Source organism: Triplophysa rosa, linkage group LG11, assembly GCF_024868665.1.
Source record: "Triplophysa rosa linkage group LG11, Trosa_1v2, whole genome shotgun sequence".
Taxonomy (NCBI): domain Eukaryota; kingdom Metazoa; phylum Chordata; class Actinopteri; order Cypriniformes; family Nemacheilidae; genus Triplophysa; species Triplophysa rosa.
Genome location: NC_079900.1, coordinates 25178452 through 25197823, shown reverse-complemented (window position 1 = coordinate 25197823; position 19372 = coordinate 25178452). Strand labels below are relative to the sequence as shown.

The 19372-nt window shown below is 39.8% G+C and overlaps 1 protein-coding gene across 2 annotated transcripts in view; it reads left to right on the top strand.

The window, feature by feature from the left end:
- Positions 1-19372, top strand: part of gas7a (growth arrest-specific 7a) — a 42750-nt gene that overhangs the window by 11278 nt on the left and 12100 nt on the right. Inside the window, exons 2-8 of one of the 2 annotated variants that reach the window (XM_057345185.1) lie at positions 3969-4037; positions 11658-11747; positions 13313-13425; positions 15300-15374; positions 16383-16461; positions 16985-17116; positions 17942-18065. In XM_057345185.1, coding sequence (XP_057201168.1) covers positions 3969-4037; positions 11658-11747; positions 13313-13425; positions 15300-15374; positions 16383-16461; positions 16985-17116; positions 17942-18065 — 682 coding nt within the window. Of the gene's footprint in view, positions 1-3639; positions 4038-11657; positions 11748-13312; positions 13426-15299; positions 15375-16382; positions 16462-16984; positions 17117-17941; positions 18066-19372 lie in introns of both variants that reach the window. The other variant, XM_057345184.1, reaches the window with a different exon arrangement.

The window sequence follows — 19372 nt, the reverse complement described above, 5'->3', positions numbered from 1 at the left end:
AAATGAACATGACGTACATTCAATTTAAGGATTCTTGCTGTTCAATCAAAATCTGCTTTGTGTTTTAAGGAATCACCCAACTGCCTGCTGTGATGCTATGAACACTAGCAATAAAGATGTTTTTTTATTCACCCTTGGTTGGTGGACGCACTGGCATCTCCTCAGACAGAAGGAAAACAGTCAGGATAGAGGGAACATCATGGACACCATTTAAAGACACTGCTCCATGCAGTTAGGAAAAACATGCGCTTTAATTATACAGTGTTGTAGACACAGTTTGAAGAATCGATACTCAGATTTTTTTTTATTTGTCAGAAACATGAACGCTGGAAGGTAACCGCTCAACACTTGTGCACACATACAAACATTTATTGGGTCAAGCCATTTTCATGGAGGCCCCTGTACAATTAGACACGTGTGAGAATGGTTTAAGTTTTAAACAAAACAGGTAATGATGAATAAAGCGGATATGTTCAGAATGATAGTGACGAGTTGTTTTTCTGATTAGTTAGAGAGATATAGCGAGATTAAAGATGAGTTTGTCCCATAGAATGCTTGTAACGCACAGGTCGATTCGTCACGCATTGTTTCATGTGATCTACTGATGCCAGGTGGGGAACAGTTGTTATTCCTAAACAAAGCTTCGCTGTCTTGAACCGAGCTGCTAGCACGTATGATTTCACGCTATGGACGTAAAACAAATCGTACCCGATTAAAACGTCCGACGCTGTCACCTACAAGTTGACACCTACAAAACAAGTTGAAATACACCCGGTTACAATCCTCCTCTTTCAAAACAAATTTACGAGCCTTGGTGCGGACACCTCTCACTGGAATGTTATAGACTGGGTGAAAATTCTGAAAAACATAAGGTAATCTGCATGGCCTCTCTGCCTTTCCTCTCTCATATATTGAATACATTGTATAATTACTTATTTACTTCTTTACTTATTTAATAGATGCTTTATTTATTTATTTATTCACACGATTATTCATTTAAACCTGTTTGTTTATTCAAACAGTGTTTGTGTAGTTGTTGTCTTATTCATTATTATTTTTAAACGCTGTTTAAATAACCAATGATTGCGTATTAATAATGATCTCATCATCTCCTTTAAATTACATATTTTCATTCATGCTAAAGATATGTAGCAATACATCCTAAAACATGCCCTAAAACATGCCCCGGAAAAATGGGATGTGAGGGCACGGTCAAAAGTTCAACGCGACATGGGCGGTCCCTCACTACGGAGGCGGATACGGTCAAAAGGTCAACGCGATGTGGGCGGATACGGTCAAAAGGTCAACGCGATGTGGGCGGTCCCTCACTACGTGGGTGGTCCGGAAGTAATTCAACCCCCCCCCAAAGGTCAATGACCCCATCAATCATTTTGACACTATGACCCGCATATATACTACTCACACACACACACATTTATATACTGTGGGAAATAGCTTTTTTGTGGGTCATGTGGTTTGTCTCTCCTGACAGCGAGTTGTTGTTTGCACCCGTACCTCTAATGGTAATTACCCCTCAGTGTTCATTGCATGCCCGTTTCACCTCTTCACTCTCTCTACTCTCCACTCAAACACACATACACGGTATGTGTGAAGAAGAAGGGGGCGGGGTGCTGTTTCCGTAGTTTTACATCTCCTGTCATTTTCATACTCCATCCTTTTTGGTGCATAACTATCAGTATGTTTATGCTACGGACCTAAATGATACAAATAGAGAAGTGTGCTTTTCCTTTTCCTTTTTGTGCAAATTTGAAGGCTATATTTAAAGAATGTCTTAGAGATGGATCTTGTGGCTTTTCATCACATTCTAATATCCAGTGCTGTAGTACTTGAGTCCGGACTCGAGACGTTTTTCTGTAGTCTCGGACTTGTCTTGGACTTGTTGGTATGGAGTCCGATGATTTGTTCTCCTTCCAAACAAACAACAAAACCATTGATGAAGAATATATGTTTGCTTTAGTTGGACTCTTGATTTTCATTAAGTTAATTCTCTTTGCTATTGGAGTGGGTTACTTTTTGTGATGAGTGTCAAGATGATAAATAATACTAAAAGAAGTTGTTGACTGTTTTGAGTGTTCTGGTTCACAAAGCTAAGATACTGTGCCAAATTAAACAGAAAGTTTTCAAAACTCAACAATGAGTGTGAAGTGTTTGAATCATCAAACAAATTCAGATAAACAGATGAACTGCAATGCATGCTGGGAGTCATGAATGAGTTTTGTACTATGATGTTACCCAGTGTGCCTTGCAGGATGAAGCTCTCTTTTGTTGATTGTTACTATTGTTGAGTTTCATACACTGATTCTTGATGTCTGATTGATTGACCAATTTAAAGTTTTTTTGTGTGTGTGTATATTTTCTGTCAATTCAAATAAGTACAATAAGCCATACCACTTCTTTAATCTCACACTGTAGTATCACACAATACTCATAAATTAATATCACAATACACTCATGAGCAATTATTTGGGTAACTGCTCAAAGACTACAATCATTATCACCTGATACCAATGGATCTTAATTTTTATTGCCTCAACAATTGTATTTTAGAACACTGGTATAACAGACAATGAAAATTGTTAATAAAAACGTTAGAACCCAAGAATCAAGAACCAAACTAAAGCAAATACTGATCACAATGATGATGGTTTGTTGAAACTTCTACATTTTTTCAACATTAATTGCGGTTGCAAAAGTTATGTTGATTCAATGCAGTTAGCATTCAAGTATTCAAGTCAACAAGCTTAGAATGGGAATATTTTCCAATGGCAGCCCAGAATGGGATTGTTACACCACAATAAAAGTTGCACTTCAGTTTTAGATTCAAGAATTTCAAGATTGTATTTGTCACATACACAGTTATATAGAGAATATACCAGACCTTGGTGAAAATTTGTGAAATTGGTGTAATTTGGTGAAATTGCTGTACATAAAGTAAATAACATAACCTAATTTGATCATTACAAATAAAGTATATGGTCGTGAAGAGGATTCTTGGACTCGAACCTCTTTAGACTCGGTCTTGACTCGGTCTCGACTAGTCCAGGTCTTGGACTCGACAAAGGTGGTCTTGACTAACGCCCTGCTAATATCTGACTCTTCACTTATGTTTTTCTGCACAATTTGGATCTTTCACATGCATGTACGACTGCATGTTTTTATTTTGCCTGTATCTGTCTGGTGGCTCCTTGGGTGATTCTCATGAATCCTACGATAGGGCTATTGAGATTCAGTCTGATCTTACATGAATTTGTTATTAATTTACAAGGCTGCTAATTCAGATGAATTTGCTGTGTGTTCATTTTAACCACCCCTGAACCTGTAACCATCAATGAATGAAATGAATTCATATAAATGAGCTACTTTGTAAAATATTTGTGAATTGTTCTGAGGTTGTATTGGATTGTTTACATTGCAGTGTTATTTTTAAGCATCCTAATGATGCTTTTTTGAGTATTTTTTATCCATTGCAGAACTATTATGCTACTGCTTAAAATTCATGAAAATGATATACGTGAAAATGATATAAAAATGACAAAAACAGGCTTTAATACAAAATACAACTTTCTATTTTCTTCATTAGATTTTTTTCTCATGAGCTTTACTCTCTTTCCTGTTAAGTGTGCGTCTTCTCAACTCCCTGTGTGGTTGAAGTCTTGTGTATCTCACCGGCTCTTATTCCTCAAGTCTCTCTTCCTCTCTCGCTCGCTCCGTCACGCTTCCATGACCACCCCCTTCACCTCAAGCACCCCCTTCCATCACGCCCCCCTACCGCTCCGCATCGCTCGCCACGGCGCCAGAGCAGTCAGACTGCGTGCGGGAGTCAAGCGTGCGGCGGAGTGAAAGTGCAGAAAGAGTGAGACAGCGAGAGGAGCCACGGAGCGATCGAGATGGAGGAAAGCTTTGACGCGGAGGGCAGCTTTGACGATGCCTCGTGTTTGTCTTCCCAGAGCCCCGGGTCCACCTCCCCAGCCAGGAGGCAGACTAAGGAGCAGGAGATCAAGGAGACCAAAATTACGGTGAGTATTGACAAACACACTCATTTACACACGCACACTCTTGTAGCTGTATAATGAAGAAGCATCCGTACTCTGAGTAATGTGTAGATGTCTCCCTGGAGAGCATCTGTAGACTCTGTAGATCGAATATTCTTAATGATAATGTCGATCAGAAAGCGCCAGTATGCTGGAGTTTTGCAGAAGTGACCCGTGGGGTTTTGAATCAGGAGTCTGGTTGTTCCCTGAAGTGTTTGGCAGATGTGAAACATCAGCTCACTGTGCCGTGCCGCTCTCTGCATGCGCGTTTGTGGATCTCTGTGCACGCATGTGTGTGTGTTTTTTGAGTGATGTTGGTGAAGTTTGTGTGCGCTGCTTATTCAAGTGTATAGATACACTCCTGCTAGATTACATCACTGCTGTTTTGCAACACCGTGTTTTTGAGGATTTGATGAGCGCATGGAAGCACTGATCAAATAATCATCCCGAGATCACATCGCTATGACTAGACCCCCGGGAAGAGCTTTGAGTGGAAGAAAATGGAAAAGAACAGAGCGCAACATAAATCAAATCAGATTTTCTTTTCAGCACTTCAGAACCCCTCTGCTTTGGCTTCTCTCCCACACACATTGAAACACATCTTCTCTTTTAGTACAAGACAAGAACTTGCTACTTCAAACGCTGTAGACCACTACAGCTGTCGCACTAAACATGCCAACAAATGCATCGATTTCTGACATGGCCATTGCTTGCGTACGCGAGATTCCCCGCCGTCACGCAGCTCCTGGAGCCGTGGCACTACTTTTCAAATTATGTATGCAGCGTGAATGCGTGGACATGGCTACGCAGCTACATTCGAATCCCGCTTTGATCCAGATTCACCTGGAGAAGAAAACACATCGAGCACGGAGCTATACGCTCACACACAGCTGATTTTACAGAAATCAGTAAACCAGAGCACTGAGGGTCGGATGTTGCAGGCGCATGGCACTGCAGGTCATGTTGCATCACTGATCACAAAGATGTCTTCACACCAGAGAATCTTAACACTTCTACGAGAAGAGAATGAGCAATAACAGCCAGGCTGCATATGGCTTGGTGATATTTTAGGTGAAAACTCTTTACACTTTGAAAATAAAGGTGCCAAAAGGGCATCTTTTGGTTTGCTAAAGATCCTGAAAGGCTGTGCATTAATATGTTACATGTTTGGAACCACAAACCATTTCATAATTTGTATTGTGATAATCTTCTCAGCTTTGCCTTTATGCAACTACGAATGTTCCCCTAAAACATTAAAACTGGGGTAGGGTTAGTGTTAGGTAACCTGTATTTTGATAGTGGTGTAAGATGCTGTAGGACACGCAGCATTAGAGATAGGGCAGGTAAGGTGTCCATCATCGGAGAGAGACCGCCCACCAGGGAGAGGGATCCAGAGAAGCCTATAGAACTGGGGAAGACGTGGCTAGTCCAGTTTCCATGGTGACAAAAGGCAATAGTACAGACTAATGGATGTCGAAATAAAAAAAACACACACACACTCATTCAATGAGAGAAAAAGAACGAGAATGAAGCAGGAGGAATGAAAGAAAGCTGTCATTCAACCTGTCGTTTGTAGGAAGAGACGACACACGCTGTGTTTGGAATGGAAAGTTCTGGTTGCAGGTGCTGTAGACTGCTGTAGTGTTCATACGTGGTCTGCATTATTATCAGTGTCATTTCTTCAGACAAAGGAATTCTGTTTGGCTTGAAGCCACAGACGCTTCGAGATGATGTACAGTCAGCTTGCCATCATCACCAAATAAACATGATCACAGGGAGATCAGGATGTTATATCACATTGAAGGGATTTATTTTGCAATAATGACCAACTGACAGCCCATTATTCTGGTCATTACACGGTTGCTTAACAAATAAATAAATGAATGAGCGATAAACATTACAGTAATGTGAATTGAAATTTTTGTATTTAGTAATATTTTGTTAAATGTTGCATGAGACAGTGATACATTACTGTAGCGGCTGTTATACAAACCCTTTCAGCCAGATGAGTTTCACGTGTGAAAAAACACATGTGGTCACATCCATGCTGAATAAAAAAGGAGCTAAAACAAGCCAAAGATGGTGAAATCAGCTTGACCAAAAAACCCACTAAAACCAGCCTTCTAACATAACTTATGGTTATGCATTACTGTAGATGTCAATGTTTTTGTAAATCTTTTTAAATGGTTGTTTGTTTTGTCTGAAAATGGACTATTTGGCAAAAGCATTCCTAAAAATATCAATATAACTTAGCATTTTACTGAAAGTGTAATCCATTTATGTGTGTTTATATACATTTATTTTAGCCGAATATAGGTATTTTTAGCTCTTCTTGTAACGCACGAGCAATTCACCATGGCAACCATTGAACTGGAGACACACTGAATCAATAGTGTGAAGCTGTCGAGTGTCTGAGCTTGGAATACTTTCACCTTTCACTCACCTTCAGTATCTCTTGAGTATCACTAATGTGAAAGCAGTAGTGTGTCAGTTTGGCACGTTTGCACTCCATCCAGCCTGCATCTGAAATAATAGGTGGCTGTCAACAGCTGGTCAGAGTGCCGGCAATTCAGAAGCCACATGTAAACAACCGAATAAGATAAAAACATTGAGACCAGAATAAATTTGAACGAAAACTAAACTTGCACTCAGTGACAGTGATGTCATCTGTTATAGTGTTGCACAAATATTGTTTTGTAGTTGGAGAAAAATGCCCTTACAGGAAACGCAATTTGTCGCTTAGCAACAGAGGCTGAGCACCCTAAAGTCAGAGCGGTAGTTGAGATCTCTGAATGTATGTGTGCACATGTGTATGACTGCTGACCAGATTGGTGTTTCAGAGATTTATTTATTTGCTTGCCCGGTGATGTTGTGTCCCTGATGCACGACGCATGCTATCATTAGGTTTGTGATATTTGCAGCCGTTCAAAAGAAAGTCGCGTTCATTATGCCATTAAAAGGGAGTGTGGCAACGGGTTCATGGGCTGGTGCCAGACATGCGCTGGGTGTGTAAGTTATTCTGCTTACCCAACACATAAAACCTCGTTTTAAATGTGGATAGTTGGACAGTGGAGACAGACAGGAAACAACAGTATGTGAGAGGGGAACAGAAGCTGGGATAGGACCACGAGCTGGGAAGCCGGTGCCCACATGCCAATGGACCACTGTTTACTAATGTAATACCAGTGTTATATCAAGGTTACTGTAGTTAAAAGAAGAGCTATAATGACCTTTGAAAGGGATGGATAACATGTATAAGCAGCATATGGTTGCACAGTTGAGCATGTGCAAAACATTAGACACCACATTGGTAGGTAAACATTTGTAGTGGAACTCATATAGAGTTTTTTGTTATCTTGGGGAATCCTGTGCTTATGGCTGTATAAAGATGCTTCGGAATCTTTACTTTTTCTGAATCTTTTGGCTTTTCTTAGTCTTCAATGACAGAAGCTTTTCTGGATGCTGCCATCTTTGCTCTATAGGGTTTTTTTTACCAGAGCAGTTCTGAAACTGGTAAGACATTTACTTTAAAGTAGCTAATAGACAATGCTTAGTTTGAATGGCCATCAATAGAGAAGCATGCTTTTGCCGTGGTTTCAGCATGTACCAGCAATGCCAAACTGCTTATTCACCCTAGCCAAAGCCTGAACTGCTCCAAAACGATCTGATGGTGCCCCATACCGTGAAGGCTGCGGGGGCGTCCCGTATTCCAGCGTGTGTGGTGATATTATCTGCAGGAATTGCTTCATCTATAGGAAATCTAACTGTTCCACATGAAATGCACTTTTGTGTAGTTTTCTGCCTTACAGACACAGGGGTGAGTTCGGTGATTAAGTAAGTCTGAGATCCCAGAACCAACCGAACCAATCCACCCGCAGTGTCAGGAGTAATATCGTTCTCCGCAATGACCCAAACCCGGTTTTGCCGTTTCCCAAATGGCAATTCGAGTTACAATTTGGGTGGGAGTCAACTGACCCTACGTCAGCCCAGAGAAGACTGAATTTCAGTTCGAGGAGGGGGTTGTATTTCAACGTGTGGATGGAGGGTGTAATAAGCTCTCGATAAGGGCGGCTCACTTCACTTAGGAGTTGTAAAGGAGAGAGGACGTGCCGCCGTCTGATGAATGGGCTCATTTTGGGGACGATGAGAGGAAAGGGATAAACAACACGAGTGATAGATGTGATGGCACTGTAATGGAAAATCAACTGGCCACTACAATCAGGATGATCTTCCAGGCATGAAATGAACAAAGTGACAAGGCCCGATAGACTAAATCACCTCAAACCGAATCAGATTAGGAAACGTCTGAGGCGAGTGGATAAGGTCTTATCACTGTGCATAAGTATGGCCTGTTTATTCACTGTATTGATTGTAATTGCGTGTTTTGAATTCGCAATGTACAGGGTATACACAATTTGCATTGCACTTTCTAGTGCATCCTGATAGCGTCCTGGAGACTCAACTCTCAGTTGAATTGTATAGTGTTTTATGTTGGCTAAGTTTATAAATACTTAGTTATTTGTTCACCTTTCAACGCAGCCAGAGGAGTGCATGTGATGCCTTTAAATGTAGGCAGCTCGTGAGGTTTTAGAACAGAGCAGTTATGTAGACCTAAATTTTCCGGATAGTGGAAAGGTGCATACAAGAGTTAATGCTGGAAGAGGCTGTGCTGAGGAGAGATAACAACTCATAATTCATCATGTCGAACTGAGCCTCATGTCCTTGTATTCCTCTGAAATTCAATTCACATTCATGTGTATGGCGCTTTTCACAATGTACATGTATATCGTTTAAAAGAAGCTTAACAAAAAGTGCAAATTTCTGCTTAACAAAACCAGAAAAGTCTGTTATCAGAGGTGATTATCAACAATATCATGTATGCATTTAAGTGGAAATACTGAACATGTTAAAGCAATGCTTACTGTATATGTTTGATTACAATACATGTTAAACTTGATAGTTTAGTATGTTGAATCGGAGCTCATGCATCTGAAGACCGCCCGTTGGCTGCTGGATCGTACGTCAACAACGTTGACATATCAATGATTGCAACGTTCCAGTACAAGCACATGCAAGTGAATGGCAAAGCTGTAGGTTTCGGATAAAAACACAAGCATGTTTTCATTTCATTTTGGAGTATAGGAACATTTTGGCTCCAGTTTTCGATGGTTAGATTTAAAAAATATTCTTAATTCTTAAAACTCGAGCTTGTCAAGCAATCATTTTGCTTATCTTTTGCTTAATAATTGTGCAGACGTCCCTAATGTGATATAAAGATGAAATAATCAGAACACATCTCAATCACTTTGAAATACTTGGAAAATTGAAACGGTGTGTCTTTATGTATTACTCTATGCTATTTCATAGTACTTATAATGCACAGTTGTATTATTTCTTTTATAATATCACGTAAATGTTTTTCCGCTGTAACGGTTTTACCAGATCTATAAAGAGACATTTTTTTTTCATTGAAAAAGTCTGTTTTGGAGTATACTGTACTTGTTTGTTGTGTGAGCGAGCTCAGCTGTGTTCTGGACTGGAGCTCAATAAATGTTCATTTGTTTACAGTCTATAGTCTTGCAATGACTAATATGGCGGGGCCGTTGACAAATCGTAGCAGCTAACCGAAGCAGCTAATAGAAGCAGCTAATCGAAGCAGCCAATGAGTGGCTTACATAAATAGAAGATAATCTTTTGCATTACATATGATATAACTAGAAAACAAGGTAATGAGATACACCTTTTTCTTTGTTTGTTTGTCTTTCATCTACAGTATATACAGTATTTTAACAAGGAGAGTGTGTTTTCAGGGAACATTGTCAGGAAGGCTATACCAAGGTTTAGGAACCAAATGTGAAAAGGCTTTACCTCAGGGGTCTCAAACTCGCGGCCCGGGGGCCAATTGAGGCCCGCGGGATGATATTTTGTGGCCCCCTACTTGACATCAAAGTTTAGTGTTAGTGCAGCCCGCGTTGTTCTCAAACGCACCTTTTTGCTGAGTCTTGCCACGCTTTAATTTTTATTTTTTTGTCGCTTACTTTTTCTATCACTTATATCACCTTTTTTAGCATATGCGCTGTTAATGCAGCGTTAGAAAACTCCGTCTGTTTTTTTTTTACTTTCACTTTCTGTATGACTGAAGTATCAAAGTTAGTCACTTGGTTGAAACGTGTTCCGGAGTGACACCAAGTGGACGGAAAATATATAGTATCACCCAGTTCCAGTCATGTCTCTCTCAAAACGTGCTGTGAAGAGAAAGGTTGGTCGACGAGCACAGGCAATTTCAGGAAAAGTGGGAGACGGAATATTTTTTTGTCGAGCACAGGGGCACCCCTGTCTCATATGCACAGAGAAAGTTACGGTGTATAAGGAATACAACGTCAGACGTCATTACTCAACTAGACATGCTGAGGAGTATACAAAATACCAGGGAGATGAGAGAAAGAACCGGGTCGCCAATCTTAAAAAATGTCTATTGAGGCAACAAGATTTATTCAAGAAAGCAAGCAAAGAGAATGAAGCAGCACTTAATGAGGCACAGCCTGACCCAGACTCTACCTCCAGCGGCCCCCAGGTAGATTGAGTTTGAGACCCCTGCTTTACCTGCTTTGGTGGACTTTGCTATGGGAGCTACCAAAAGTCCAGAGTTTTGTGATGTGATGGATAGATTTGGCATTTGTGTTACCCAGCATTCTGTATGTCTGTAACATATTTTAACGATTTAATTAGAAGAATGTTTTAATCAATAAAATACATACAAGGATGTGTGTGTGTGATGCACTGAAGGGCTATGGTAGGGAGCACATCCTGTTTGGCAGAGGAAAGGAGGCGGTACAGATGGAGAGCATTACATAATTACAGTGTTTACGTTCTAATTGGAGACACCATGGACCCCAGAGTGTATACTCAAACACTTTATGAGCCTACACACTAACTGCAGTCTGAAGCAGTGAAAGCCAGCAGCGTGAGCTCTGTGTTGTGCCGTATGTGTTTCTTTGGGACTAATCTTACTCTTAACAACTCTATTTCATGGTTATGACGAGTTCACAATGACATACTGCTTTCTGCACACTGTGCAGTAGGATACAGCACAGTTAAAGACCCCTGGGGTTGGAGGCCCATTTTAGATGTATTTTCTCAACAAACACCACTTTCCCTAACATCCCTTTATCACTGTGCATTGCAAAATCACCCTGATTCACAAAGTCTTTGTCTGCAAAGACTTTTAGCGAATGTGTAGCTTCAAATAACACCAGAAAGAAAACAAAAGTTAAAATTTATTTGCTTAATTAAAAGAAAATGTTAAATAAAGATATATTTCGGAAATGCAGTTCAACCTTTTTTTACAGTTTAGTAAAAGTACAGTAGTTTTTAGTAGACTGATCACCATCTGTATTATTATAATTTTACTAGGGCTGTCAAACAATAGCCCCCAGTGTTCCCACATGAACTATATGGTGCTTACTGACCGGTCTGGCTCTTTTATATCACGTCTGCTAAATGACTACATGTTATATCATGACCTTTCAATCTGCTCCCTAGTGATAACCACCATCTTTTTCTCACTCACACCTCTCTCTCTCGCTTTGTTTTATCTCTCCACAGATCAACTGCGTGACTTTCCCTGTGTCCACGTCAACACCAGAGCAGCAGCTACTCAAGCCCAATGAATGGAGCTACTGCGACTATTTTTGGGTGAGAGACACAGAGAGAGAAAGTGAGAGAGTGGACGCATGTTTATACTGGAGGAAATGGCGTGTCACTTTTGAACACTCAGTGTACCCCTTGGCGTCGTTTTTCGACGTGAAGGGCACGCGAATTTGACCATCATTATGAAAATGTATATTAGATATAATTTGCAATGATGATGTTTCGGGGTTTAATTTAAGTTTAATGACCAGGATAATTGCGTTTACATGACGTTATTCAGACAGTTTCACAGTTTGAGCAAGAAATGTAACACTTTATTTATCCTAATATAAAACACATAATACAAGCAGTCACAATGTCGTTCAAAAATACAGATATTCCAAGGGTACCAACGCGAAACGATCGATTTGTATGAGGAACAGCGAAAGCGATCACCGTCCACTGTAAATATCAAATCCAGTGAAGAACGACGTTCAAATATTGCCGCCAGAGGAAGTTACGTCAGCTTCGATGCCATTGGCTCTCCCGTGTCATGTGACCGATCGCATCATTTCGTTGGCTTTGAACGTGAAACGGTATTGGCTCCCACGACCGATTGCATCTAGCGGTTTATCTTTTGAATGGGAGCAGCCGACCTCATGCATACACGGACACGCACGGCATCTTCATGTAAAGTTATCGTACGGCTTTGGTGCAAAAAGGTCTTTGAAACGAGTTGTTTGTTATATTTTGTAATGCTTTTGGTCAGTTTGTGCAATAAATACCCGTGACTGTACTTTTATTCGCGTGTTGTGTTTTATATGGCTGTGAAGTGGTTAGGGTTAGGTTTAGGGTGAGGTTGGGGTTAGGTGCTACAAAATATTAGAACCATAAATAATTATGAATTGCTAAGAATTGCACGCATCTCGGTCTGGAGCATTTAGCAAACAGCAACGCAGTTCATGTTCGTCGAAAAACGACGCCAAAGGAGTACCCTGCACGTTCAAAAGTGACGCCGAGGGGCACTGACCGAGCGTAAATATGTGACGAGTCGGGAGTGAGAACAGGTTGAACCTTTTTGCAATATCAAATAAACCTATTTTAGTATGTTAATAATCAGTTTTATAATGGGAAACCAAGCCAAAGAAACAGAGTATAAGATAACAAAAATACTGGGGTAGTCAGCATGAGTTTACTAGTGGAATATGAATGACAGAGGTTGGAGTGAACATATGTGGCTTTACAGCTTCTCTCTGGCTGTTTCTCGACCCATGCATTTGAAAAGGTTATGACACTTCTTTGATGTGTGGAATGGCACATCAGCAGCCATAACAACAGCAGACTCTTACACCCCCACACACAAGAGCACATTACATCGACATGCCATGCACAAACAGCACATCAGGGGAACTCATGTTTTATTAGTCATACACTGCATGACCTATACACGGCCTTCTGTGAAGCACAATGTCACAGTTACACCCGCAAGGGCGTACGCCAGCTCCTACACTCTCTGATTCACACAGACCCTGACGTTCTGACTCACACGCTCACATGTTGTTGATAGTCTGTTGCTGATGATGTCACAGCCATGCAAGCGTGCATGTGTAATAGCTCTTTACCCTCTGCAGGCCGATAAGAGGGACCCTCAGGGGGCCACAGTGCCAGGGTTTGAAGTGCTGCTGCAGAAACAGCTGAAAGGGAAACATATGCAGAAAGAGATGGCCGAGTTCATCCGAGAAAGGTGGGCAGATGCGCTTTCTTTTAGTCTTACATAACACCTCACTCTGTATTCAAAGCCTCTATGCTAACCCCACCGAAGTATTACATCTGACCAGACATATATTTCCCATGTGTTTCTCTCTGTTATAAAACATTTTTGTGACTATGTTAAAAAAGAAAAAACAGTGTTATAACAGTGTTATAAAATATAGGTATATGTATAATAACAATTTGTTATTTCTTTTTTATTTGGTATACATCTTTCTGAAAGCAGTGCTTGTGTTCGCACATAAAAAAAGGCTACAAATGAATTTATGTAATAATAAATACAGTCACAGTCATAAAAAGGACAAATTCACAAATAAATGTGGTTGTCAAGAACGGTGGACAAGAAGGACCCAGGTGCAGACAGCGTAAATGCAGAAAAATACTTTAATGAAATAATAAAACCACAAGGGGGGAAAACGACAAGAGAAAACAATACAAACAGAAAACTTCCCACTTGGGGCCAAACAAGAAAGACTATGTAACAAAAGATATAATCCCAAACTTGATCAGAAAAAGACAGGAACACGATCTATGACGAGGGAATACTGGACGTGGATGAACAAACACAAACACAATGAACCGCACAGAACAAGAGACTGGAGGCACATAAATAGGGACAAAAACCAAGGGCAATAATGAATTAACACTAAGGAAAACTAACGGGAAGATACAAGGGGCAGGTGACAGGAATGAAATACTAATGGGATGCTAAACGGAGAAACAAGGGGGTGGGGCCAAGGACGACACCGGAGGACACGCGTCGCAACGTCAAAACAAAGGCCACGTGTCTCCACACCATAACATAAACATAACATACGGAAACTACTGACGGTAAGGACAGGATCATGACAGTGGTGCCCTTAAATAAATTACATGTATTAAAAACATGTATGTTTATCATTCCTCTGCATTGCTTTAGTTTTGTTTTAGTCGACTAATTATCCTCACATTTAGTCGAGTAAAATCTAACAGGTTTAGGAAAACCTTTCATTTTTATTAACTTTTATTTACAGTAGGTAATGTGCAATTGAACGTGCAATTCAGACACAAATTTTCATCATAAATATGATTATAATTTGTTCATTTTTTCAGCCGTACAAACATGTCCTTGACATTATGACAAAAATTATTTGTCAAGAAAATTGTAGAGCATATCCATTTGTTTTGGCCAAGTTAGAATGAATGAATTCCATTTGAGCCCTCTAACAAAGTCCATATTATCCCTAAAGTAATTCAAGCTGGATTGCCATAAACACAGATGTCCTTTGTGTCTAGAACACAGATCATACAGTATGTTTGTATCATTTTGTTTTCATAATTGGCCAAGTTTACCCTATTTGATTAAAACCAAAGAGTGCCTTAAAGGTCCCATGTCCCAGGTCTTAAACCAATTCTTTCAGATACAGAGACACTTCAAGCAATCACCTAAAAATGCCCTAAGAACCACATACCAATATTCTAGCACCACCCATGGTTTTACCATGATACATTACCATGAAAATGTGTTTTATTCAGGTGATTTATTTATTTATTTTTGATGTGTTTTTTTGCTAGTGAATGTGTAGCTACAGTACTACAGAGCTCTGGATTGTCACACTCACCATCTCAAAAGATGGTTGGAGCTGAACCATAAACCTTACCTCTGTCATCCGTAATGTGTTTCACATTAGCAGCATCAGTGAAACTCTATCTTGTTTACATCATTTAAACTGCCTTGAGACATAAATATGACAGTGTTCACTGTCACTGCTTGATGTTTTCAGCATTTGTAATGCAGAGTTTTGCCAGTAGGGTGCCATAATGTCACATTGTTATCTATTCATCTTTTCTTGATTTCTTGTGCTTCAGGATAAAAATTGAAGAAGAATATGCCAAGAATCTCTCCAAACTCTCTCAGTCCCCTCTGGCAGCACAAGAGGAAGGGTGAGTCTACAGTAAAGTCTATAGTAACGTTCATACTGTTAGCAGCAACCTGCAGTCATCAATGCTCAATGAGATTTGGTGATTTCTGGTGACAGGAGTGACACACTGTTTTGTAGACTTAAATTAAAGACATGCACTGTAAAAATATATTTTTTTGGGTAACTTAAAATAAGTAACTTGGCAGTCTTAAAATTTTGAGTTTATTCAACGTAAAAAATAATTGGTTAACTAATGAATTTCATGCAACCTCGATATGTTAAAGGTCCAGTGTGTAATATTTGGGATAATCTATTGATAGCAATGCAATATAATATACATAGCTATGCCTGAGAGATGTATAAAGAGCTTACACAATGAAGTGTTACGTTTTTATTACCTTACAATGAGCTATTTCTATCTACATACACTGCGGGTCCCCTTGCATATAATTCGCCATGTTCTGTCAGCCTAGTAGGGTTTCGAAAGGGAGGGGTGGAGTGAGCGGTTGGTTGCAATTCGCAACCTTGCCGATAGATTTCACTCACTTGACCGTTAACTAATATTTTTAAGTTGAATTAATTCACCATTTTAAGGCAGCCAGATTACTTATTTTTATTAAGTTGAACCAACATTTCTTTTTACAGTGTGTAGATATGCACCCTCATCATACAGCCATCATGCATTGAAAGCATTTAGCAGTACTTATTTTGCTTAGACATAAATAAGATTTAATAGAAACAGTTGCTCAAGTCTCCTGCATCTCAGATATTTTTTTAGAAAATGAGTTTTAAATAAAATCTTGACAATGTCAAAAATGTGACACGTTTGCAACTAAAAGTCAATATGTATGAACATTTCTCATTATATAATTGTAGTCATTGGTCACATGATCTGTCTATTAATGTTATGTTGCTCCAACAGCTTGGTTTTAAAGATCCTGAGAAACATGAACTCCTTTAACTAGTTTACAGAGTAAAAACAGCTTTTGTGTTGTTTTAACCATGTTTATTGTGTTCTGGTTTGATTTAGGACTCTGGGAGACGCTTGGGCCCAACTTAAGAAGAGTCTCACTGATGAAGCCGAGGTCCATCTCAAGTTTTCTTCAAAGGTGGGCAGTTGTCCCTCATGGTTTTCCTCAACAGTGATGATGTAAGACTCAACCAAGATGCTGTACAATCAAATTACGCTTTCAAACTTGTGCATTGGCCGGGAAAATAAATGATCCTGCCTTTATTTCATTTCTGTGCCGTTCTGAATAGCATTCCCCTCAGAGATGTTATTAGCTGCTCTGTGTAATGAGCTAAACAGCTTTCCTCACACTGCTGCAGTTTGGCTTTTCTCACTGCTGCTCCATTTAGCTCCGGTGTGGGTGATTAATGGCAGAAAGAAGGAGGTGATTCTGCTGTCTTATTCCTGCAGATTTACCTTCAGCTCTCTGGAGACCACAAAAAAAACCCATCATAATCATTACTGAAGTACCTGCTCCAGATATAAGCGGAAATGAAGCACACGCCCTCTTAGGCATGTGTTGATTCGTGCCCAGGTGTGCAATGAATGGCCTGGTTGTGCCAGATTTGGGCGGCGGGTCCAGATTGTGTGTCTTCACTGATTTAGAGGTGTCTATCTTTTAGCTCCAGAGTGAAGTGGAGAAGCCATTACTGACCTTCAGAGGAGACAACTTTAAAAAGGACATGAAAAAATACGACCATCACATCTCAGATCTGAGGAAGCAGCTGGTCAGTCGCTACGCTGCGGTAGAGAAGGTATGACACTTATTGCTTTTAATCTTTAAGTGTGTTTTTCAAAGTCTTTCAAAAATCTTTCTCCTCCCAATTTTGACTTTAATATGCGATGTGTGTCTTTCTGAAGGGTGTAGAGGTGTGTGAGAATTGAACCCATAGCGTCCTGTTCTCACAGCTTCAGTACGGGAACACTACCATTTACCATTTAAAGTAGCCTACGTTGTTTAGAACTGGGTCTGTTGTTTTTTTCAAAGCCAATTTATAAATCAGCATGTCTGTCCAAACGTTATCACAGCAGATGGCTGGATGAGACATAAGAACAGTGCATTTTGGCCACATCTCATTGAATTTTATAAACCAACCAGGAACCAAATCTACATCAACAGCACAAGGCTGAGCTTTAAAGAGAATTTACCAGATTGTGTGACATAAGACATATATGTACAACAAATAATTCCCAACAAACAATTCCTATTGCATGTAATACTGTTTATTAGCCTAACTACGGGTAATATTTGTACACCAGGTTCAAAAATATACAATTTAATTGACGTGTGCCTGGGTATGTATATCAACTATTATACAGAGGCTTTGAATATGGCTCATCCAATCAGATTTCATGAGGGAAATTAAATTTCAGTTGCTCAATATTAAATATTTTACTTCAATTCAGTTGTGATTTAAAACACAGCAGACAGACAATGGCAAGAAAAAACTCCCAAGATGTTTAGATAGAATGGATAGGAAGTGAGACTCAGCAGGGAAGTTGGTTGGCGCATGTATAAACACAGACACACAGATATTGTCCAGGCATGTCTTAACACACGTGTCTGTATTGTGTTGCAGGCACGGAGGGCTCTGGTGGACAGACAGAAGGATCTGGAGGTGAAGACACAGCAACTTGAGATCAAACTGAGCAACAAGACTGAGGAGGACATAAAAAAGGCCAGACGGAAATCCACACAAGCAGGTGAAAGCCTCCATGCATTAAACCTTCTTCATCTTACTAAACAAACCCAATGAGAGCTTTCTTCATTTAAATTGCTAAGTAATTTATATTTTGCATCCACAATCGGAGGTACAGCTACAAACCAAGTTCAGGCCCACAGGGAAATATTGTTTCTCAGATGTTCTCATAGCTCAGCAGATCTAATGGAATTTCGGCTGTTGCACAAAACTTTATCTCAGACATTTTTCCTAAAATTACTAATGAGCAAAAATAATAGAAACAAATGAGACTATTGTTGACAAAAGTATAGATCTACGAATGAATGTGGATAATATAACACAAATAATTAGGTTTTATACGAATTTATTGAGACATAATTTAGTTCAACCCGATCTCATAGGAATTTGTAACTATTTTGCAAGGTGGCTTATTCGTATGAATTCGTACGCTATGAATTTGACAAAAACCTACGATTACTAGAAAAAAACGATACTAAAGCCCCACCCCCACCTGTAACCCTGCCCATAAACCTAACGTCACTGCCGCATAAGCGTACGAATGAGATTGTATGAGTTCATACAAATCAGCCAAAATTAGCCACATCGTAAAATAGTTACATTTTTGCTGCGATATCATGTTGTTCAGTTCACAGTGAAATGTATTAATTGGCAGGCTTTGATATTTAGGTATAGTTTGAGACACTATCTGTTTCTCAATATGTGTTCTTCAGCAATCTTGCGTAATCGTGTTCTTGCTCTACGTCATCATCCGTCAAAGTCTGGTTACAATACTCAAGAACACAAGTACAGAGAACACATGAAAGTGTTCTCAAGGATGCATCTAATGCAGATTTGCCCATACCGAACCTACTTGAAGTCCCAGCACGTCCATTCGAGTTTGTTCTACCAAGCTTGCTCCATGAGAACGCAAGTCCGTTCTTTGGATTCTTGGAATTGTGACACCGCCATTGTTGAGTTCCCTGCTGTCTAGAGACATTACATTAGACATGTGAGATTACAAAAATCGTTGGCCCAGAAGTAAACTAAGAAGCAGGTCGCATAGTACAACATGTGAAGGTTCATTAAAGGAGCAGATTTGAGATTTTTAGAACAAATGACTGAGAAGTTCTGGCATGAAACTCTAGATGGTGCAGTCCTATAGCCAATCTGACATAATATATTTTACCACACGGCACAGTTGATTGGTTCTTTTTGTATCAGCAGCCAATGAGCTTGCTGCTCAACATTTAAATCTTGGCTAGCGATTGTCATAGCAGTTCAGGTATACCACCAGTATAGATCTGCTACAAGGTGATTATGTACGCTATA